The sequence below is a fragment of the Schistocerca gregaria genome, chromosome 3, assembly GCF_023897955.1.
Source record: "Schistocerca gregaria isolate iqSchGreg1 chromosome 3, iqSchGreg1.2, whole genome shotgun sequence".
NCBI lineage: Eukaryota > Metazoa > Arthropoda > Insecta > Orthoptera > Acrididae > Schistocerca > Schistocerca gregaria.
In genome coordinates, this window is record NC_064922.1 from 201,813,455 (window position 1) to 201,833,495 (window position 20,041).

Sequence of the window (20,041 nt, forward strand, 5' to 3'; positions counted from 1 at the left end):
CCTGAATCCACCATATTCTGCTAACAGTCATTAGATCTCGATCAACGCGGGCAGCAATGTCACGATACGATAAACCGCAATCCCGATAGGTTACAACCCGACCTTTATCAAAGACGGAAACGTGATGGTACGCATTTCTCCTCCTTACTGGAGGCATCACAACAACATTTCACCAGGCAACGCCTGTCAACTGGTTGTTTTGTGTATGATAAATCGGTTGGAAAATTTCCTCATGTCAGCAGGTTGTAGGAGTCGGTACCGGCACCAACCTTGTTTGAATGCTCTGAAAAGTTAGTCATTTGCGTATCACAGCATCTTCTTCCTATAGGTTAAATTTCGAGACTGTAGCACGTCATCTTTGAGGTGTAGCAATTTTAATGGCCAATAGTGCAAATTTACAAAAGTCTTAGAGATAGTTTCAGAAATGAATGACTAACTAACATATCGCTATCAACCCAAAAACAAAAGTAGGTACATAACAGTGACGTCGCTCTGTGCCCACTCTTTGTTTGACGGAGCGCACCTCCTTTCTCGTGGTGAAGACGAAACAAACAAGAACGCAACCACTTTATTTGCATTGGGCGAAATTTGTTGTTTTCCGTCTGAAGTATATACTATGTCATTTATCTGAATGATGCAAATTTGCAATTGTACACACTGCATCACTTAATTTTCGTCTTATACCAAGCAGAGTCTCAACACATCGAATCGCTAGACGGTTATTGCGATTGCTTTACAACAGCAAAAATCGTACATTCAACTTCCGTATTAAGTCACGACTGGTACACTCACACGCTTCGCTTAAAGAGGATGAGAGTGAGAAGTGACCGCAGGGTCAACGTGCTCAGACTCGTCACCCTCGTTAAAGTGCAGCGGGAGGGAAGTAAGCTCCTTTCACATTGAAGACGAAAAAGTTCTTTATTATGACAGAAGTGAAGAGAGATATGTGAATGTGACTGAACACGAAAACAGTTTCCTCTTGGTAGCTAGTAATCTCTTTACAATCTTCATATTCAGTTACTACTTGACACGTGACACACTGAAAAAGTGATTGTGAGATAAATGGATACACTGATAATATATGGATGTCCACATTACTGCATTGGGGAGGGACTTCAGCTGATGATACACCGGGTGGTTATAGCTAAATTTTCCCTGTTTAACACGTTATAAAACGGAAAATAATTACCGTACGAGTATCGAACTTGGTAGCCTTCATGCCAAGGACTTGGGGAAGAGAAATAATGAAGAATCAATTGAATTGAAACACTTTTCATGTGCTGCCGCTACATCATACCATGACATACCGGTAGTTCTACTGCTACGAAAGGGGCTCAGTATGGCGTCCATCAGTGTCCAGAAGAGTCTGAAACCGCAGGATTGCATTCTGGAAAGCAGAACAGAGCATGTCCGAAAGTATGCTGGCTACCTCTCTTGATACGCTGCGCTTCAGGTCAGCATATGTGTGTATATACTGCTGATGAACCCTGTCCTAAGGCAGCCGCACAGCCAAAAGTCACAGGCTTTCGATCGTTTCCAAATGTGTTTCGGAGAAGCAGGTGAATTTCAGGAGCAATGTGCCGGTAGGGCCACAAGTTGCATGAAAACTGTGGAGTTAATGCGCTTCTCCTGTAGGGCGGATACGACATGCTGGCGAAACATATCGCAATAATGCAGGCCAGTCACACTGCGTACCTCTTCAAAAAAAAAATGGGCCAATGATGAACATAGCCGTAAATCCACAGTATACGGTGACACGTTCACCGTATAGAGGTACTTCATGCACTGTGACTGGAGATGAAGAACCCCAAACTCGAAAATTCTGAGTATTCACCTCACCCGTCAGGACAAAATGAGCTGTCCATAAGGTGGTCCATGTCCAGCCCTTGTCAATTTCAATCCTTGCGAGAAAGTGGAGAGTGAAGTCAACACGTTGTTGTGCGTCCTGTGGTGCAAGCTGATGTACGATATGGATCTTGTACGGATACCATTTGAGAATGGTTCGAAGCACCTTCTGTACAGTGCGCCACGTGTTGTTCAACTGTCGTGACACAGCACACGCACTGCCTAATGGTCGGGAATAGCGTGCCGCGCTGTCTGCCATAGCGACAGCGAAGTGGTCAACCACCTGTGGTGCACCGATCGTCGGCCTCTTTCCGGAGCGACGCCCATTTCTCCAGTTGATTAGAACTTCTCTATCACGCTCGCACAGCAGATGGAGAAAGAGAACCCTTCCGTAATCCTCTCAGCCGGCGATATTCTCGATGTGTAGCTGCAGCATTACCATTGCTTTGATAATACAGCTTCACCAATAATGCCCTGCCCACTTTGTCCAAGCTCATGTTGACACGTCAACAAGTGGACTGTGACTGGTCAGGTGTGTGAAACACGCTGACTCATCACACCACCTGGCGGCCATAGTTGGAGCTGGGCGGTGGCGCTGTGACGCATGGAAATCATGCACCCCATACGCCGGACATTAATGCTACCAGGTTTGGTACTTTTACGGTAATTAGTTTCCGTAATGTAACGTGGTAAATAGGGAAAGTTTAATTATAACCACGCAGTATATGAGGAGAAGTACCACAACAGCTGTATCTTGAGAATGTCGTTAATCTACCCCCATCCTCAGAACCTGTCTAGCAAAGAACAATAATACAACGCCAAAATTTGAAAACTAAACAACTATAAAACAACGTACACTTAAAAGTATGGTACCTTAATGTATTAGGTGAAGTAATCTTAAGGTAACATTCTACGAAGTACCAATACAGGATATATGTCAGTACCTCCATTTTTCTCCTCTAGCCCATAAATATATAAGCGTATAAAACATAAACACAGAATAGACCTGAATCACGGCCACAAAACACACGGCCGTCGTCATATGTAAAAAAAAATGGACATCCAAAAAGGCAGCTTTCGCTCGCTTCAAACCAGTCATGAAAACGACACCATATATCACGGCAAAATTTTAACAAATGGTCCCAAATATCAGACAAGATCCACTAAAACTCTCCACTGATGTTTAAAGACTTATGCCAAAGTTGTATACATGATGTAAGAACCTTACGGTAAAAGTGAAACCAACCTGGTGCAGGCTAACCACATACCCATCGCAACCGCACTTGAACCACACAATTTTGTGACAAGCTGTCTCCAATAATTGAAAAGCTTCTCCTCTCAAAATCCTTGATAACTATGTACACTTAAATAAGCATATATGCCAGCCCTCAAGTATTATGTTCTATTGAGGGACATGAAAGGGTAGCAGTGGTTGGAAAGGGAGTGAGACAGGGTTGTAGTCTCTCCCCGATGTTATTTAATCTGTATATTGAGCAAGCAGTAAAGGAAACAAAAGATAAATTTGGAGTAGGTATTAAAATCCATGGAGAAGAAACAAAAACTTTGAGATTCGCCGATGACATCGTAATTCTGTCAGAGACAGCCAAGGACTTGGAAGAGCAGTTGAACGGAATGGATAGTGTCTTGAAAGGAGGGTAAAAGATGAACATCAACAAAAGCAAAACGAGGGTAATGGAATGTAGTCGAATTAAGTCAGATGATGCTGAGGGAATTAGATTAGGAAACGAGACACTTAAAGTAGTTAAGGAGTTTTGCTATTTGGGGAGCAAAGTAACTGATGATGGTCGAAGTAGAGAGGATATAAAAAGTAGACTGGCAATGACAAGGAAAGCGTTTCTGAAGAAGAGAAATTTGTTAACATCGAGTATAGATTTAAGTGTCAGGAAGACATTTCTGAAAGTATGTGTATGGAGTGTAGCCATGTATGGAAGTGAAACATGTACGATAAATAGTTTGGACAAGAAGAGAATAGAAGCTTTCGAAATGTGGTGCTACAGAAGAATGCTGAAGATTAGATGGGTAGATCACATAACTAATGAGGAGGTATTGAATAGGATTGGGGAGAAGATTGTGGCACAACTTGACCAGAAGAAGGGATCGGTTGGTAGGACATGTTCTGAGGCATCAAGGGATCACCAATTTAGTATTGGAGGGCAGCGTGTAGGGTAAAAATCGTAGAGGGAGACCAAGAGATGACTACACTAAGCAGATTCAGAAGGATGTAGGTTGCAGTAGATACTGGGAGATGAAGAAGCTTGCACAGGATAGAGTAGCATGGAGAGCTGCATCAAAACAGTCTCAGGACTGAAGACCACAACAACAACAACAACATTACACCTTTGTGTGATAAACACAAACACCTAACCGCAAGTAACAAAACTAAATTACCCATTTCAAACAGCATAGTCCTCCATAATAAAACCCGACTCGAAATAAAACCTAGGAACCCAAAAACGTATTTAAACATCTACAACCTAACTGCTACAACTTCATTGTCTCAGGGGGGCGCAGGTGCCTAAGACAATCCGGTACCCTCTGATCTCTAATCATACACAGTACATAAATATGTAGTCCAGTACTCCATCAGATAAGGTGTTACAACAATAAAAATGTGGTACAATCCCTTCTGAAACATACACTACTTATTACGAAAACTGTAAACCAAAATATCTGAAACGTCACATGTTTTGACATACCGACGAAACGTATAAGGATTCAAAGGGAAAGGGAGAAATCCAAACTGGTCCTTGACCTTCATAATATCAATCCACAAATTATCACACCGTAAAAAGTAGAATATGGGAAGTCTAATCCATAATAAAACTCTGTGGCCTAAGTGGGCACAAACAACTTGACAGGAGTTCCAAACACTTATTCCAGTAACTGTGCAGCATGCCCTAGTCCTGTGGTAGAGATTCTCAAGACACAACTGTGGTGATACTTTTCCTCATAAATACACTGACGATCCAGGAACAACGAAGTGTCATTTCCCTTACATATTTCCTTGAAAATGGTCTTCCAAACATGGGTACCAGCTGCATGTACCTCTCTAACAGTGCATGGATACCAAGTACAAACAATACTAGAAGCATTAAAAATAATAATATACACAATTATTCGGTTGTGTGATCAATACATTAGCTAATAATAACTGTATTTAATGAGGCATGAAAATGTTATTGATGTATACTGATAAGGACTAATTGCGTCACCTACTTACAATCATTTGTCTTCTATTGCTTAACAGTTCCATATGGCATATATGCTTTATCTGTGTCGTTTAATATTCCGAGGAGTCACGGTTTCTTACTTCAGAGCGGGGATTCACACTTATATAATTATTGCCCTTAATTTAAATATTTATGTAACACTGTAGTACAATGTCATTTGTTGTAGTAACCTATGCACAGCTGAAGAATAACTGTCGAGATAATGCATTGATCGGAAATTCGCTAGAAAACAACGAGATTTTGACGTGTGACATTGCATCCCGTAGAACCTCATGGCTACTTTCGATTCTTGGTGGGACATTTCTTCAGTTACAGGTATGAGTGATGTCGAACATGTCCGACACAACAAATACCACTCATATTTACAATTCTGTGGGCCCGATGGCACGAATTTTCACATCTCGCCGTTGCATTGGCACAATGCTCGATGCTGCTTGGAATCATTATTTCCTTCTTGTCTTTTTTCCCGTTCCCGTTTGCCGTCCTCTCCTTTCACCGCAAATATCGAATTCCTTCCATAACGTGCAAATGTAATATACACACACTGTAGAAGTTCAAGTAGCCAGACCGTTGACCTCACTGTTTAGTTCCCCTCCCCGCAAATCCGCCAACCAAGTAGCCATTTGCGGACTAGTCACAAAAAAAGAGGTTGCTACGCGGTATGAATATTGCCCCAGTCCGTAACAACGAGTTCTGAACTTTACACTTCTGTTACGTCGCCCTCGCAAACACAAATTGAGCTCTCTGCCAGGCACTTAAGTGTGAGATGCAGAGTATCCACGTAGATGTAGATTGCGTGGTTTATTAGTACTACTTCTTCGCTGGGGCTGTTTCAAGACACACACTGGAGGACAATAACGCTTGGATGGTGTACTAATACACTCCTGGAAGTTGAAATAAGAACACCGTGAATTCATTGTTCCAGGAAGGGGAAACTTTATTGACACATTCCTGGAGTCAGATACATCACATGATCACACTGACAGAACCACAGGCACATAGACACAGGCAACAGAGCATGCACAATGTCGGCACTAGTACAGTGTATATCCACCTTTCGCAGCAATGCAGGCTGCTATTCTCCCATGGAGACGATCGTAGAGATGCTGGATGTAGTCCTGTGGAACGGCTTGCCATGCCATTTCCACCTGGCGCCTCAGTTGGACCAGCGTTCGTGCTGGACGTGCAGACCGCGTGAGACGACGCTTCATCCAGTCCCAAACATGCTCAATGGGGGACAGATCCGGAGATCTTGCTGGCCAGGGTAGTTGACTTACACCTTCTAGAGCACGTTGGGTGGCACGGGATACATGCGGACGTGCATTGTCCTGTTGGAATAGCAAGTTCCCTTGCCGGTCTAGGAATGGTAGAACGATGGGTTCGATGACGGTTTGGATGTACCGTGCACTATTCAGTGTCCCCTCGATGATCACCAGAGGTGTACGGCCGGTGTAGGAGATCGCTCCCCACACCATGATGCCGGGTGTTGGCCCTGTGTGCCTCGGTCGTATGCAGTCCTGATTGTGGCGCTCACCTGCACGGCGCCAAACACGCATACGACCATCATTGGCACCAAGGCAGAAGCGACTCTCGTCGCTGAAGACGACACGTCTCCATTCGTCCCTCCATTCACGCCTGTCGCGACACCACTGGAGGCGGGCTGCACGATGTTGGGGCGTGAGCGGAAGACGGCCTAACGGTGTGCGGGACCGTAGCCCAGCTTCATGGAGACGGTTGCGAATGGTCCTCGCCGATACCCCAGGAGCAACAGTGTCCCTAATTTGCTGGGAAGTGGCGGTGCGGTCCCCTACGGCACTGCGTAGGATCCTACGGTCTTGGCGTGCATCCGTGCGTCGCTGCGGTCCGGTCCCAGGTCGACGGGCTCGTGCACCTTCCGCCGACCACTGGCGACAACATCGATGTACTGTGGAGACCTCACGCCCCACGTGTTGAGCAATTCGGCGGTACGTCCACCCGGCCTCCCGCATGCCCACTATATGCCCTCGCTCAAAGTCCGTCAACTGCACATACGGTTCACGTCCACGCTGTCGCGGCATGCTACCAGTGTTAAAGACTGCGATGGAGCTCCGTATGCCACGGCAAACTGGCTGACACTGACGGCGGCGGTGCACAAATACTGCGCAGCTAGCGCCATTCGACGGCCAACACCGCGGTTCCTGGTGTGTCCGCTGTGCCGTGCGTGTGATCATTGCTTGTACAGCCCTCTCGCAGTGTCCGGAGCAAGTATGGTGGGTCTGGCACACCGGTGTCAATGTGTTCTTTTTTCCATTTCCAGGAGTGTAATATCAATATGATCGCTCTACCTCGCCATATTAACATGTTACTACGTATTTACACAATTACACTTTTTCAAGTTCTCCTCTTACGGAAGTAACGTTGACAGAATAATGCATTATGCCCTCAAAGATGTGCTTGTCCCAAACAACGGTCCAATAGTAAATAATTTGTATGTAGCTTAATTTGTTGCTTTGAAAAATTCATCAGCCATTAATGAGGATTGTAATAGAACAAATCATTCACTAACTTAACACTACAAAACCTTTCTACTGTGCACAGAGAAGTTGCTTTATCCGTAAGGTATAGACAGCGCGGCAGTCGATAAAACTATCAGAAGATGTGAACTATGTGTCGGCCTATCTGTTCTAGTATCTTGAATATGACTGATGTGCGGCGACGCTTGGAATGCGCCGTTAATCTTACGCTAATACGAGATAGCGCTGATTGACGCCCGTATTACAGCGGAACACGGATCGCTAAGCCCCGCTCTCCACCAACGTGATAGATTACGGTCTGTGAGCTGGTAGTTCATGAGCGCAGTAATTAACACTGGAAAATCACACAGTTTGCGGCTGCAAAACGAACCTAGCGCAAACGTAAAGTTGAGGACTCGCTCTTTTTTCTGAATGGAGAAATAATTTGTGTCAAACGTAAAGTTTATGGTGGCACAACACGTACTAAACTAAGAACAAAATACACTGGTGGAAACTTAACGAGTTGCACATTGGAGCACCTGTCCGATATTAATCACACGTTGTGAAGATGTTTATCACATAAGATATATTAAACCATTTAACCGTCATTCCATTCGAAACGGATACCTATGATCAGTATCATTATAAAGCGTCACTATCACGTCACGAATACACTTTCGTATTTGTTATGACATGGCAGCAAGCAGACTCAGAATATTATTAGTACTACAACTTTGCTACCACCGTTTTCCAATATATGGCAGCCGCAGCAAGTGACGGGGCAGGTAGCAGCTCGTATCATACAATAAGCGTAGCTATTATCAAACGCAACACCATCAAAATATTAGACTGTCTGTGAGTGTATCATAAAGCTATTCTCTACTGAATACGTCAGCTTAGGAGCCGAATTCTCATCGTTTGCGTGTAACTTTCATTTTCTGTTTTAAAATCAAGAAATCTGGTCCTGGGCTCATAAAATGCTGGGTAATGCCTATAGTGACGCACTTATTATTGAAAGAACGTTGAGAGAATGGTTTCAACGCGTCAGGAACGGTGATTTTGATGTCGAAGACCGTCATAGGGGTGGAACGCAGAAGGTTTCCTCCGCTACTGAAACCGTCGGAAACAGTCACAGGAGATTGTTACCGGAAGCAAATGGTGAGTTTGAGCCGAGCACTGAAAGACGAGCGGCAATTGTGCATCGATTGACATGAAAAGATGATTTTGCAACATGGAAATGCTCGACGCCATTTCACAAAATTCGTCAAAGCACATTTGGAAACGTTGAAATAGGAGGTCTTATCCCACCCGCATATTCCCCAGACGTTACTCCCTTTGGCTACCACCATTTTCGACCAATGGCACACGGCCTGGCTGGCCAGCGTTCCCAGTCACATGAACAAGTGGAAAATTGAGTCGATCCATGGATCTTCCCAAAAAGACGCCCAGTTCATCCCCCGCGGGATTCGTTCACTGCCCCAAAGATGGAAGAAAGCAGTTACCAGCGACAGCCAATACTTTGATGCGTAAATTTAAGGTAAATTTTTCACAAAATATCCTCTAACTTCGAGAAAAAACGGCCGAAACGTAGTTGTAGACTTAATATCTTTCTGAATTACTGTTGACTGGAGGCTGGTATGTTTTCCCATCACATGCTAAACACGCTCTATGAGTGACAAAGCAGGAGACTGGGGAAGACAGTCGAGAAGCCGTACATACCTCAAGGCGTTTGTGATTTGAACTGCAGTGTGGAGTCTTGCATTATCCAGCTGGAATATACCATTTGGTACCCTGGTCATGCGGGATGTGACAACGGGATTTACCGTTCTTGCCACACAGAATCATGTGTATTTAGCCTCCCATCAACAACTGCAATCAAATAGATCCTGCTGTTGCATCTGATATCTTCACACACAACGATTCGAAAAATTGGACAGGAATGGGTCTCGAGAATCACTGCTTCACCTAACCTTTTACCCAGTTATCTACGGACACGTTAAAGTCGATATGAACACTAAAAATGGAAGAGAGACTTATCGGTGAACAACACACAGTACCATTCAGTGCGTCAGTGGAAGTTGGTTCTACACCATACACGTCTATATTATCTGCGAGACGATGTTAGTTGCAAACGACGTATGGATTTTGAGGTCTCAACCCAGCTTCCTGTAATCTATTACCAATGGTTCTAGTTTCAGATTGTGTCATCCCTCAATTGGTCAGAATCTGTTAAACAACTCTACGATCTTCTCATGTTGTAGTCCTTCTAGAAGGTCCCGTCGCAGGTCCTCGTTCCACAATATTATACAGAGACTATGTTGCGACTGCTCGCTCTGCACTCCTAGCACTATAGTGTACTGTCTCCGTTATCGGTATGTTGTACCCGGGTCCCTTACAGCAATGGTTCGTCCTTTCTGAGACACTGGAAGATGGTGATAAGCTGTGCGTGTGTTTCGATCTCGAAAGTTACAGCAAAGTAAAGTATGCCCAATAGGCATGCTGTAATCAAATCACTCTAAGTCGCTAAGAATAGATTTTTCCTGGGTTTAGAACAGGTGCAAATGGTTCAAATGCCTATGAGCACTATGGGACTTAACTGCTGTGGTCATCAGTCCCCAGAACTTAGAACTACTTGAACCTAACTAACCTAAGGACATCACACACATCCATGCCAGAGGCAGGATTCGAACCTGCGGCCGTAGCGGACGCGCGGTTCCTGTCTGAAGCGCCTAGAACCGCTCGGCCACCCCGGCCGGCATTCAGAACAGGGAAATTCTGTTCACATAAGGACTCTACTTTTGTCAGTGTGTCCTACAGGCATGTATATTTTAAAGTATCAGTTTCGTAGCTTCAGACAACGTGTTCCTCGCGTAATATGGGGTCGTTATAATCAAACTTCCGCTATCTGAGCCAGTGTAGACGAAAATCTGTTTATCATATGGGTACCCAACTTTATAATAATGATGCGCCTCTACTGTGAAGGTAGCAGATGAGGTATTGCCGGAAATACGGTTATGAGGAAGGGTCGTGAGTCATAATTGTGTAGCTAAGTCCGTAGAGGCCTTACCCCTATAAGCCAAAGGTCCCGTGTTCGGGTCTCGGGCGGCACACAGTTTTAAAATGCCATGAAGTTTCGTATCAGTGCACACTCCGTTCTAGAATGAAGATTTCAGTCTGGATATGTTACCTTCTCATATGGGAATGATAATCTGTCTTTTCTTACAAATGTTTCTACTACCATCACTTGTTTCTCATGAAGATTCCTCCTGGTGGACAAAAAAGGAAATGAGTAAAAGTGGCCTAGGGTGCGTTCCCATTCTCGCGGTTGCCATTCCGCACATGTGGAGCAGGTCATCGGCCTCACTTAGCTACATGCACATAAATAGATTTTCGAATGTGCACTAGTCTTGCACATTTTTTTAACCCATTGGCCGAGAACAAAATTAAAATTAGCTTGAATCCTCCCTTTCCGATCAAAATATTCTGGAGGATTTTCTTGGTCTGCGGGATGTTGCCCTGGACGTTCAACGATGTATGTGGTTTCAGCGTGAGATTACCCAGTGCATTACGCAGTTTAAGCACGGGAGTTATTTACACCGTGTTTACACTGGTCGGTGGACTGGCAGAGGTGGCCCTGTTTATTGTCACCCTAGGTCTCCGGATTTCTTTCTGTGGGAATATTTAAAAGATAAGGTGTACTAGAAAGTGCCAATAGGCCGTGAAGACATGGTCAACCGCGTCAGAAACGACTGTGCTGATATTCCCGCAGATATCTTTCTGTCCCGCGTACGGCCATTTGAAAAGGGGATCACTAAGTGTGTTGAAGTTGGAGGTATTAATTTGAACATTTATTCTAATTGGAAAGCTAGAGCAGCGTTCGCCTCGAGCAACGGCCACAATGGGTCGGTGGTTAGTCCCTGTTCGATATGTCGGAGGTATACAGCATTGCGAATGGGGTTTCCAATTAGAGTACTGGCCTGCCCTACCCTCACAGCCTGGGGGTGGGTTCCCACGTGCCTCTGGATATTCAAGGGCCATTGAGTAGCATGTAAATTACGATTGTGTACCCATTTCTATTCCTCCGATTACAGCGACATCAGTGGGGAAACGAAGAAAATGCTTCTGACAAACCGTATGTAAATTTTGCATTATTTTGGAGGGGCGAGTGTGGTATTGTTAAATGTTCCCCTCCGAGACAAACATAATGGAATTATAAATTTCTTTGATCCAGTGTGTAGTTTTCAAGATATTTCAACGTCTTCATTTAAAATGAACATCCAGTATAACAGACAGGAGTATAATAATTGTAGTATTTTATATCTAATATTAACACTACTTTTCAACGCTTTTATCTTAGAACACATACAATGTTACTTATACCGACATGCTTTTCAAGCGTTCATATGTGTGAGCGTATACGAATATGTAATAGGTATACCGTTTCGAAATCGGTATGCCGTTGTGAAATCGGATTACTCTCTTGCAAGTGAAAACTTAACTTTTTTCCCTCGCGCAAAATTTGCAATTCATCCAGAGTTAGTATCCTCATTCACGGAAAAGCTATAAAACAAAAAACGAAGCTCTATCCGAACAGTCCGGACCAACGGTACCAATCGTCCACTGTGTTATCTTCCGCTCATAGGCGTCACCATCCAGTGATGAGCGGAGGATAACACAGAATATGGATATGGAGAGGCACTTTCCTTCCCGCATTTGTCAGTTTTCGTGACCGGAGCCGTACATTTCTGAATCAAATAGCTCCTCGATCGGCCTCTCAAGGGCTGAGTGCACCCAACTTGCCAACAGCGCGTCACAGACCCAGACGGTGACCCATCCAAGCCTGAAAGTGCTTAATTTCGGTGATCTGCGGGAACCAATATGAACATTGTGGTAAGGCCTAGTGTTGTGAAATCGAATGAAGCTCTTTGAAACATCTTATAATTCTGTAACACCATTCAAAAACACTTGTCTTCCATCATTTCTCACTTACACATGATATTATTGTGTCATTTCAAGAAGCTGTGAACTCTATTTGCATCAGACGTCTAAGGGTGATACATCACCTCATGGAGAACAACTTTATCAGAGACGAAATGGTCGCTGACGCTACCTGACGACTCTACACGTGTTCTTTATTGGTTATGCCCCTGAGAGGCAGCAAAGTGTAGGCACCCTGCAACGTCCATGTGCAATACGTGTCGCCTACAACCTAGTCATGTGTTCCAAATGACAGGGTGTACTCCAAGCTAAGCCAAGTCAGTTAAAGTTCCTGATTCGCTTAGAAAATGTCTTCCTTCGCTTGGTGACATTCATTTATGGAGATTTTCTTGTTGAAAAATACTTTACTTGGGTAGGTATTACGCAGAAACCCTGGTTAGTAGATCCTGCTACTTCGGTGAAATCTCGTCGTCCCGGGGCTAGCGAACACTAAACGACGCCTAGCACCTCGGCGAAGCGACGCTGAACATTTTGTCTCTAACAAAGTTGTTTCCCATGACGTGATCTGTCACTACTAGATATTTCATTACTTTGGAATGCGCTGTGTAAGATAGTAGTATGCCTTTTACTAGCAGACGCTAAACGAGCACCAATGATGTGTGCCCTTCTAACAGTATTCCACGTCTCACTCTTTCAATGTAACTTAATGAACTAACAGGACAAACACCAGCACAGTGAATGGCAGTTCCACTGTGATATCCTGGACACAATTCTTGAATCCACAGGACGTTTATCTAACCTTCATGGCAACATCTGTATTCTGCTTGTTTTCAATCCTTATTCGATAACATTCGTGATAATTACAAGCGAGTAGTAAAACAGTTTAAGAATTTTTAGAACTAAATTTCAGTATTTTCTTACCACATCGTCGCATCTCGCCTTGATGCCAAGGAGCTCGATGTCACTGGCATAAGAAACCTGGGGTTTAAAAAAATAAAAGAGAAACAAGCTAATGTTTTTTGAAATAAAGATTTTGAAATAGTTTCGGAAATAAAAAAAGGAAGAAACAAAACCACGGTCTTAATGGACGCGTTGTTCACAGAATTTTATTGGTCTGATAACCAGTTAGAAACTTAAGATTTACCGTCTGTAAACTGTGGTGAAAAGTTAAACTTAACATTTACTCGACTGATTTCGTAGGAGTTCCACATACCTCCATCTCTGTCTCCGGATGTGAGGCGACATCGGAGAGCGTAGAATGGCCATTGCTGCTGGAACAAATGACAATAACTTATGTTGCAGAAATAACAGTGCAGCCTACGTTTCTTAACAAAGACGTGAATCAGAGTAATTGCTCTCCAGTGATCTAAGTATTTGAGGTTTCGGTCAATACACGTCTACCTCTGTTCACTCGTATTTTTACGAGAGAGCTTCTACAAATTACTTAACGTATTTGCTCGATCGTATATTTAAAGTTGTCAGTTCCCTTGTATCAGTACAATTAGCAAACAGTTATTTTGTCCATTTGTACATAAAAGATATGTTTTTATTCCAGTTATCAGTTATCCCTAGCGACCACCTAATTGAGACATGATAAAATTAGAGCGGCAGTGTTGCAGCGTTGCATGGCACATGGAAGTAAACAGCCACCTGTAGTGGACGTCTACCCAAGATGACGTCACCAGTGTCAGAAAGGAGCCACTATTTCGAAACAATGCACATTTAACATAGGACGGATCGGCCTAAAATGGAGCAGTTTGCGTAGGTCGGCATTTTAATTTGTATTGTTTTTGCAATAGAGACTACAAAGAAAGCCTTTCGCCACCGAAGACCTAAAAGACACATCACCCAAGACACAAAGAGGTTACAGATAGCATCAAACTAAGCAACATGCAGAAATGTATTAATTTATGAGGTTGAGTTCTATGACCGTAGAATGAATTACTTGAAAGAGTACGTCTAACAGCCACTTTTATATAAAATTTAAAGTAATGCAGGGCACATTTTCGGTTTTTAGCATGTTGAAGTTGCATCGAACATTGTATCTTCGGTAGTGCAACGTTTTTATCGACTGTAATTTGGATGCTGTAGCTTCTCTTCGTTCTGTATTTCGCGGTGCATCAGTGTTTGAGCTAAGCACATAAAAGCGAAGAAAGGGGCTACAAATTACAGAACAATAGGTAGCTACAGCGATGAAACGTTATACTAATGAACATCTAAAGTATTATGCAAGTTCTAGAAGGAGGAAAGTGTCGCGTTGCATATGTAGTGCCGCGATGTGAAGGAAATTTGGGACAGAGTGGTCCGCTTACCGCCCCGAAGGCACGCATCTGACGACACAGCCGAACGGCAAAACAGTCTGCACGTTACGCTGCGGTCGCAGTGGAACAGAATCGGTGGATTCGGCCGACGATCGACATCGGCAGAAGCCGGCTGATCTCTTCTAATCAGTACGCCACTACCTGCGAGGCCACAATATAGCCGATCTCATTGTCCGAATGTAAAGATTTCGGACGAAAGTCGGTGAAAATTCATATCAGTTTGTCTGTTTTTTCGGCCATAATGGGCGACACGACACCAAACGTGGAATGTGAGAATCTGATAAGTTTAGTGGAGTTTGTCGCATCCTGAGGATGAAAAATATTATAATCGGGATATAGTTCGGGACATAAGGACTGAAATTGAGGGTTTATTGGAAACTACAAGTAGGCAAAATCTTCATCAGAAATTTTAGGTGTGAGTTATAACATGGAAAAGTAATTTGTTCAAGTGACAAGAATGGCGTAACTTATGATTAAAGTTACTGTAGTGGATCGTTTCGGGTTGTGGTAGGTGGACTTTAACTGCCTACAAATTATTATTGCTGCTTACTGGCGTTTTAAATGCCAGTAGGCTGCTGGTTGTTCCATGACGTCATTTTGCAAATGTGGTGACCGTATATGTTTCCACTTTACAGTGCTTTAGCTGTTCAGAGCATCTTCTTCCAAACGTGTTGAGAAAGCAATGACGTTTGCAGTACTAGAATGTGGTTACGTAAATACACCTGCTGCCAGTGCTCCATTAATATTCACCGTTTTTAGAATAAAGTGAGCTGCTGTGAAACCACAAACCTATTTTTCAATAATTAAATAATATTTCTTTACACAGGTTTTATCCATGCACCATAGAATAGGAACTTCTACTTTCAACATATAAATTCTCTATTTTAACATCATTGCTAAAACCTTTATACACCAAAGTCGCCATTGTAGCATAATAAACCAATCTCTGAAGGAATCCTTAGTGCGGTGTAGTACTGAAACAGTATATTTTAGTAATACGAGGAAATATGAAAAACATCAGTTACAGCATGTTAGGTGGCGGCCTCTTCAAACGTTAATGAGTGGAGAGAAGGATAGTTGTGTTACGGTAATATCACACGCAGCTAAAATATCGATATAGCGACCAATCGATATTGAATACTGAGTACAGAAAGTAGTTGTCATATTTGCAGTACAACAAGAAATATTTTAAAATAGCCTTAATTTAATTGCATGCTCAGTATTACAAATGGGCACCAGATTTAAACATTAATGTTTATACACTGGATATTTATCAAAGTTTTTTCTTCTGTCTGTCTTTCTACCGTTGCAAATAACAGGTAGGAGGCGCAAAACGACACGGTTGTCGCCACCACTGTATGAGAATGGTGGAAATTACCACTCCCCACTACAAATAGTGAGGCAGAATGCGTGCACTTCTTATACCCTGAGCGCCTGGAACGATAAAAGATAGGTCACTGTAAAAGTAACGTAGACTCGGCACAAGAGCCACACTCATTACCACACTAGCATTTAATGGAGAACCGAGTCTTTTTGTCAGAAATGTTTATGGTAAGTACAATATTTCATGCACAAAACACGTGTCAGAAATGTTTCATTCCCAAAACTTTTCTTGGATAGGGATGGGCCAAAAATTTCGTTGTTTCAAAACATCGATATTTTTCTCTCGATATTGTCGTTATTTTTGTCTTGGTACTGTCGAAGTCTTAAACAAATATCGATACAATATATATCGATATTTATGAAAATCTGCCCATCCCCACGTCTGATGACCTTCGCCAGTGCCTCTTTGAACACCGATTTTCATCAGCCTGTGGTAAGACTGTCACGAAGACCTGTCAACAATCAGCTCTGTGTTCCATTGCCGCCAGACAGCCAAACGACCGGCTTTTTTTTATTCCCTGTCTGGGCGGGCTCGCAGCACCATATGCGCTGCTCTTCAGCCGAAAGAAATAGAACAAACAATAGGCGACGTTTAAAAATAACAAAGGAGAAAATATGGTGAACAGATACAGAAGAGGGGGAACATCATGGAGATAAAAACCGTAAAAAAATAGCACACAAAAAAAAACACATAGACTGGGGCAATTAAAAGAACACAAGCTGCAGTATGACTGCAGCATAAAATTATCGATGGATGGCATAGCACGTAACAAACACCGACAATAACACTAAGTACAAGGCCAGCACACAAAACACACCTCTCGACGCACAGGAGAAACAGCACTAAAGACAACACTGACGTGGCACACAGACGATTATCAAAACTGAGAATCTGCCAGGCACAAGGAGATGAGGGAGAAGGGAAGAAGGGTGGGAAGGGGAAAGGGGGGGAGAGGGGGGGGCGAGATGGGCGGGGGCGGGCCAGAGATGTAGGGAGGGACGTGGGAGGGAAATAGGCAAGGATGGGGGCAGGGGCTCAGGGGAAGGAGGAAAATCCGCTCTAGGGAGAAGGAGGGGAGAGGAAAAAAGGGGGCCCTGGGGAGGAGGGGAACAAGGACAGGTTATAGTTGGAAGGAAGGTTATATGTCACAACAAAGTACACCATCCGGGAGGGGGAGGTGCTGGAAATTGCCCTGATGAAGGAGATGGAGGGTATGGAGGTGGAGAGAGAGAGGGATACAGAGATAGAGGCGCGGCAAGAGGCGGGGGGTTCAAACGAACGGACGTCTGAGCGTTATTTATACGCACCGAACAAGCTACCAGGCAAGTTAGAGTTGGCCATTACCAGACTGCCAACGTGGTGCTCCGCCCGCCCCTTCCCACCCCCACCCCAGAGCATCCGTCGTGATCGTCAGACTGCCACTTGCACGCCTAGGTGCAGAGTTGGAGGCGCCGTGCTAGTCCGCCTGAAGTTTCAGGCCTGGCCAGACAGAAAGCGGCCTGGCGTTGCGGCTCAGGCCGCCACGGATGTTCGAGGCTCACAGCGGCAGAGGACGCCACGTAGCAGCCGGCCTTAGCTACTGCTGTCACTGCGTCAGCTGTCACACTGTGCAAGCGGCCGACATCTCGTCAGTAGCTCGGATTCGTGGCGCGATGCGACGGAAGTGCCTCCCGCCACTGCTATCTCTGCAGTCAATATGAGAACACTACTTAAATGAGCCAGCAGGTGGACACGGCTGCCGGCTGTTGTGGCGGATCTGTATGTATTCCGAGGCACTTCGGCGTCTACCACCGCGGTAGGCTGGCTTCCGCGGCGTGGGATCCGCTCGATGTCTGAATGGTGCACGGGGCAACGAACTTGTGACGTCACACTAGATGGCTTCCGCCACACTTCGCGAACGCTCGTTCCCGTGCAGGGCCCATAGGAAATCAGTATGTAATTGAAAAGGTACGCACTAAAGATCTGAAATTTATCGTGTTCTGTCGAAAGCTTACATGCATTTCAACCCGCAGTCAGAATTATTGAACTTTTCTGGAATAGTTACTCGCTCTGCGTCGAACACGGGTGCTGGCACTCGTAAAACCTGCAGTGTCACGTGCTATGACGTACACGCGAAGGCTCGCTATTCTCGTGGGCCTCGAACGATGCAGTAATGAGCATTTGAGCGAGCAGTGGCTCTAGGCCACACACAGCGTTCTGCCCGGTCAGGCTTTCAAGATAAGACGGCACTGAGCGGAACTGCATTGCAGCAGAACTTGCAGTCTGTATCCCGCACCAGGATTGTGACATGAAACATTGTTTGTATGTGTCAGACTCTACTACCCGGCAACAAAACTTCGCTGCAAAGTTGAACAAGTCAGGAACTATGGCACGCCGTGCAACCCGTACAGTTCCGTTGTCGCTAGTGTGTTATAGCAAGAGTCCAACACTGTACGTAAGATTGGTAGCACTTTTGACTTGCGAAATGTAATTTTGTTTACCAAAACGGCGTTAGACGATGTAAAGTTAATTGCATGTATAAGTGTATAACCAGAATCATACCATATGATCTTCAAAATGAACATTATATGAACAATACCAGGAAAAGCTACGTTTTGTAAAGAAACAGCCAAGGAATTTTAGTAAACATAACGTACTGATACCTGCCAATTATTTTTTTTCAGTTCTGTGAAACGGACGATTATGTCTTTATTTTTTTTAATTAAATGCTTATTATTTAATTTTTTTGCTACTTCTTTTCTCTTAGGCGACGTTCCCTATTTATCGACTGGTTTTGTCACATCAAACTACCTTGCAGGGAACTGAAATAATCTTTTGAATCCATCCCCTATCTAGATAGCATTGTTTACTAAATTGACTTCTATATGAGGAAGGTCTGGTAATTGTATCTCTTCAGCCTCTTCAATGTCAAACAACACTGTATAGTGTTTGAGAAAATTTGGAAGACCCTGGCGGAAGGAATCACATTGTCTATATGCTCCTGACTCAGACAGATCTTGGGATAGTAAATCCTGTTTTATGAAACTGCTCCTGTTCTCCCATGTCTGTAACAATATAGTTTTTAGGTTTGGTTATGTAATTGTATACCAAAGTAAGGTCTCATAAAATGGTTTTTAATGGAAAACTTAGTCTCCAACAATCACGTGAGACAGCTGAACTCTTGTGGATGGCCATTTTTTTGGTCTGGAGTGGTAAAGGTCTTTGTTTCCAGTTTAGTTGCCAAATCCGGCAGTTCAAAAATCCTAGCATCGCTGTTCTTTCGAAGGTCACCAACGTATACTTAGCTTATTTTACGAATTGTAAGACTTACGAACTATAAGACACACCTTAATTTTTAAGAATTTTTTAAATAACATTTTTACCGTTTTTATAATTACATTGCAAAGCCAGACTGAAAAGAAGTTAGTAGTTCATAAAACTGTACTGATGTTTAAAATTCCTGAAAATCGTCACCTGACCTTTCTTCTTCTCTTCTTCTTCTTCTTCTTTTTCCTCTTCGTCATCATCGTTGTCCTCTTCACATATGAGATGTGTTTCACTGTAATTTTTCACTGCCTTCGAGAGCGTTGCTTATGCCGCACTTGTTGAAAGATTGAACAATAACGTCTCCTCTCACCCTACACCACGACTGTTCTATTTACTGACACATTTGTTTGATTGTAGGTCGTTTTAAAGGTCCCTTCTACGTTAATTCATGTTGGTTTTGATCCGTCGTCCATTTGTTCCATTCCTCTGTCATATACACTCTAAATAGCTTTTTCATCAGGACGTCAAGGCGTTGCAAACTAAGTCCTCCCGGAATAACACTTA

General features: G+C 43.7%; 1 protein-coding gene across 5 annotated transcripts in view; it reads right to left on the reverse strand.

The window, feature by feature from the left end:
• Positions 1-20,041, reverse strand: part of LOC126353794 (uncharacterized) — a 908,618-nt gene that overhangs the window by 6,340 nt on the left and 882,237 nt on the right. For 2 of the 5 annotated variants that reach the window (XM_050002887.1, XM_050002890.1), the window contains 2 exons: positions 13,740-13,794; positions 13,448-13,504 (listed from right to left, as the gene is read on the reverse strand). The exons of 1 other annotated variant lie outside the window; for it this stretch is intronic. In XM_050002887.1, the coding sequence (XP_049858844.1) occupies positions 13,448-13,504; positions 13,740-13,794 (112 nt within the window). The remainder of the gene's footprint in view (positions 1-13,447; positions 13,505-13,739; positions 13,795-20,041) is intronic. 2 more of the 5 variants (XM_050002888.1, XM_050002889.1) reach the window with 1 other exon arrangement.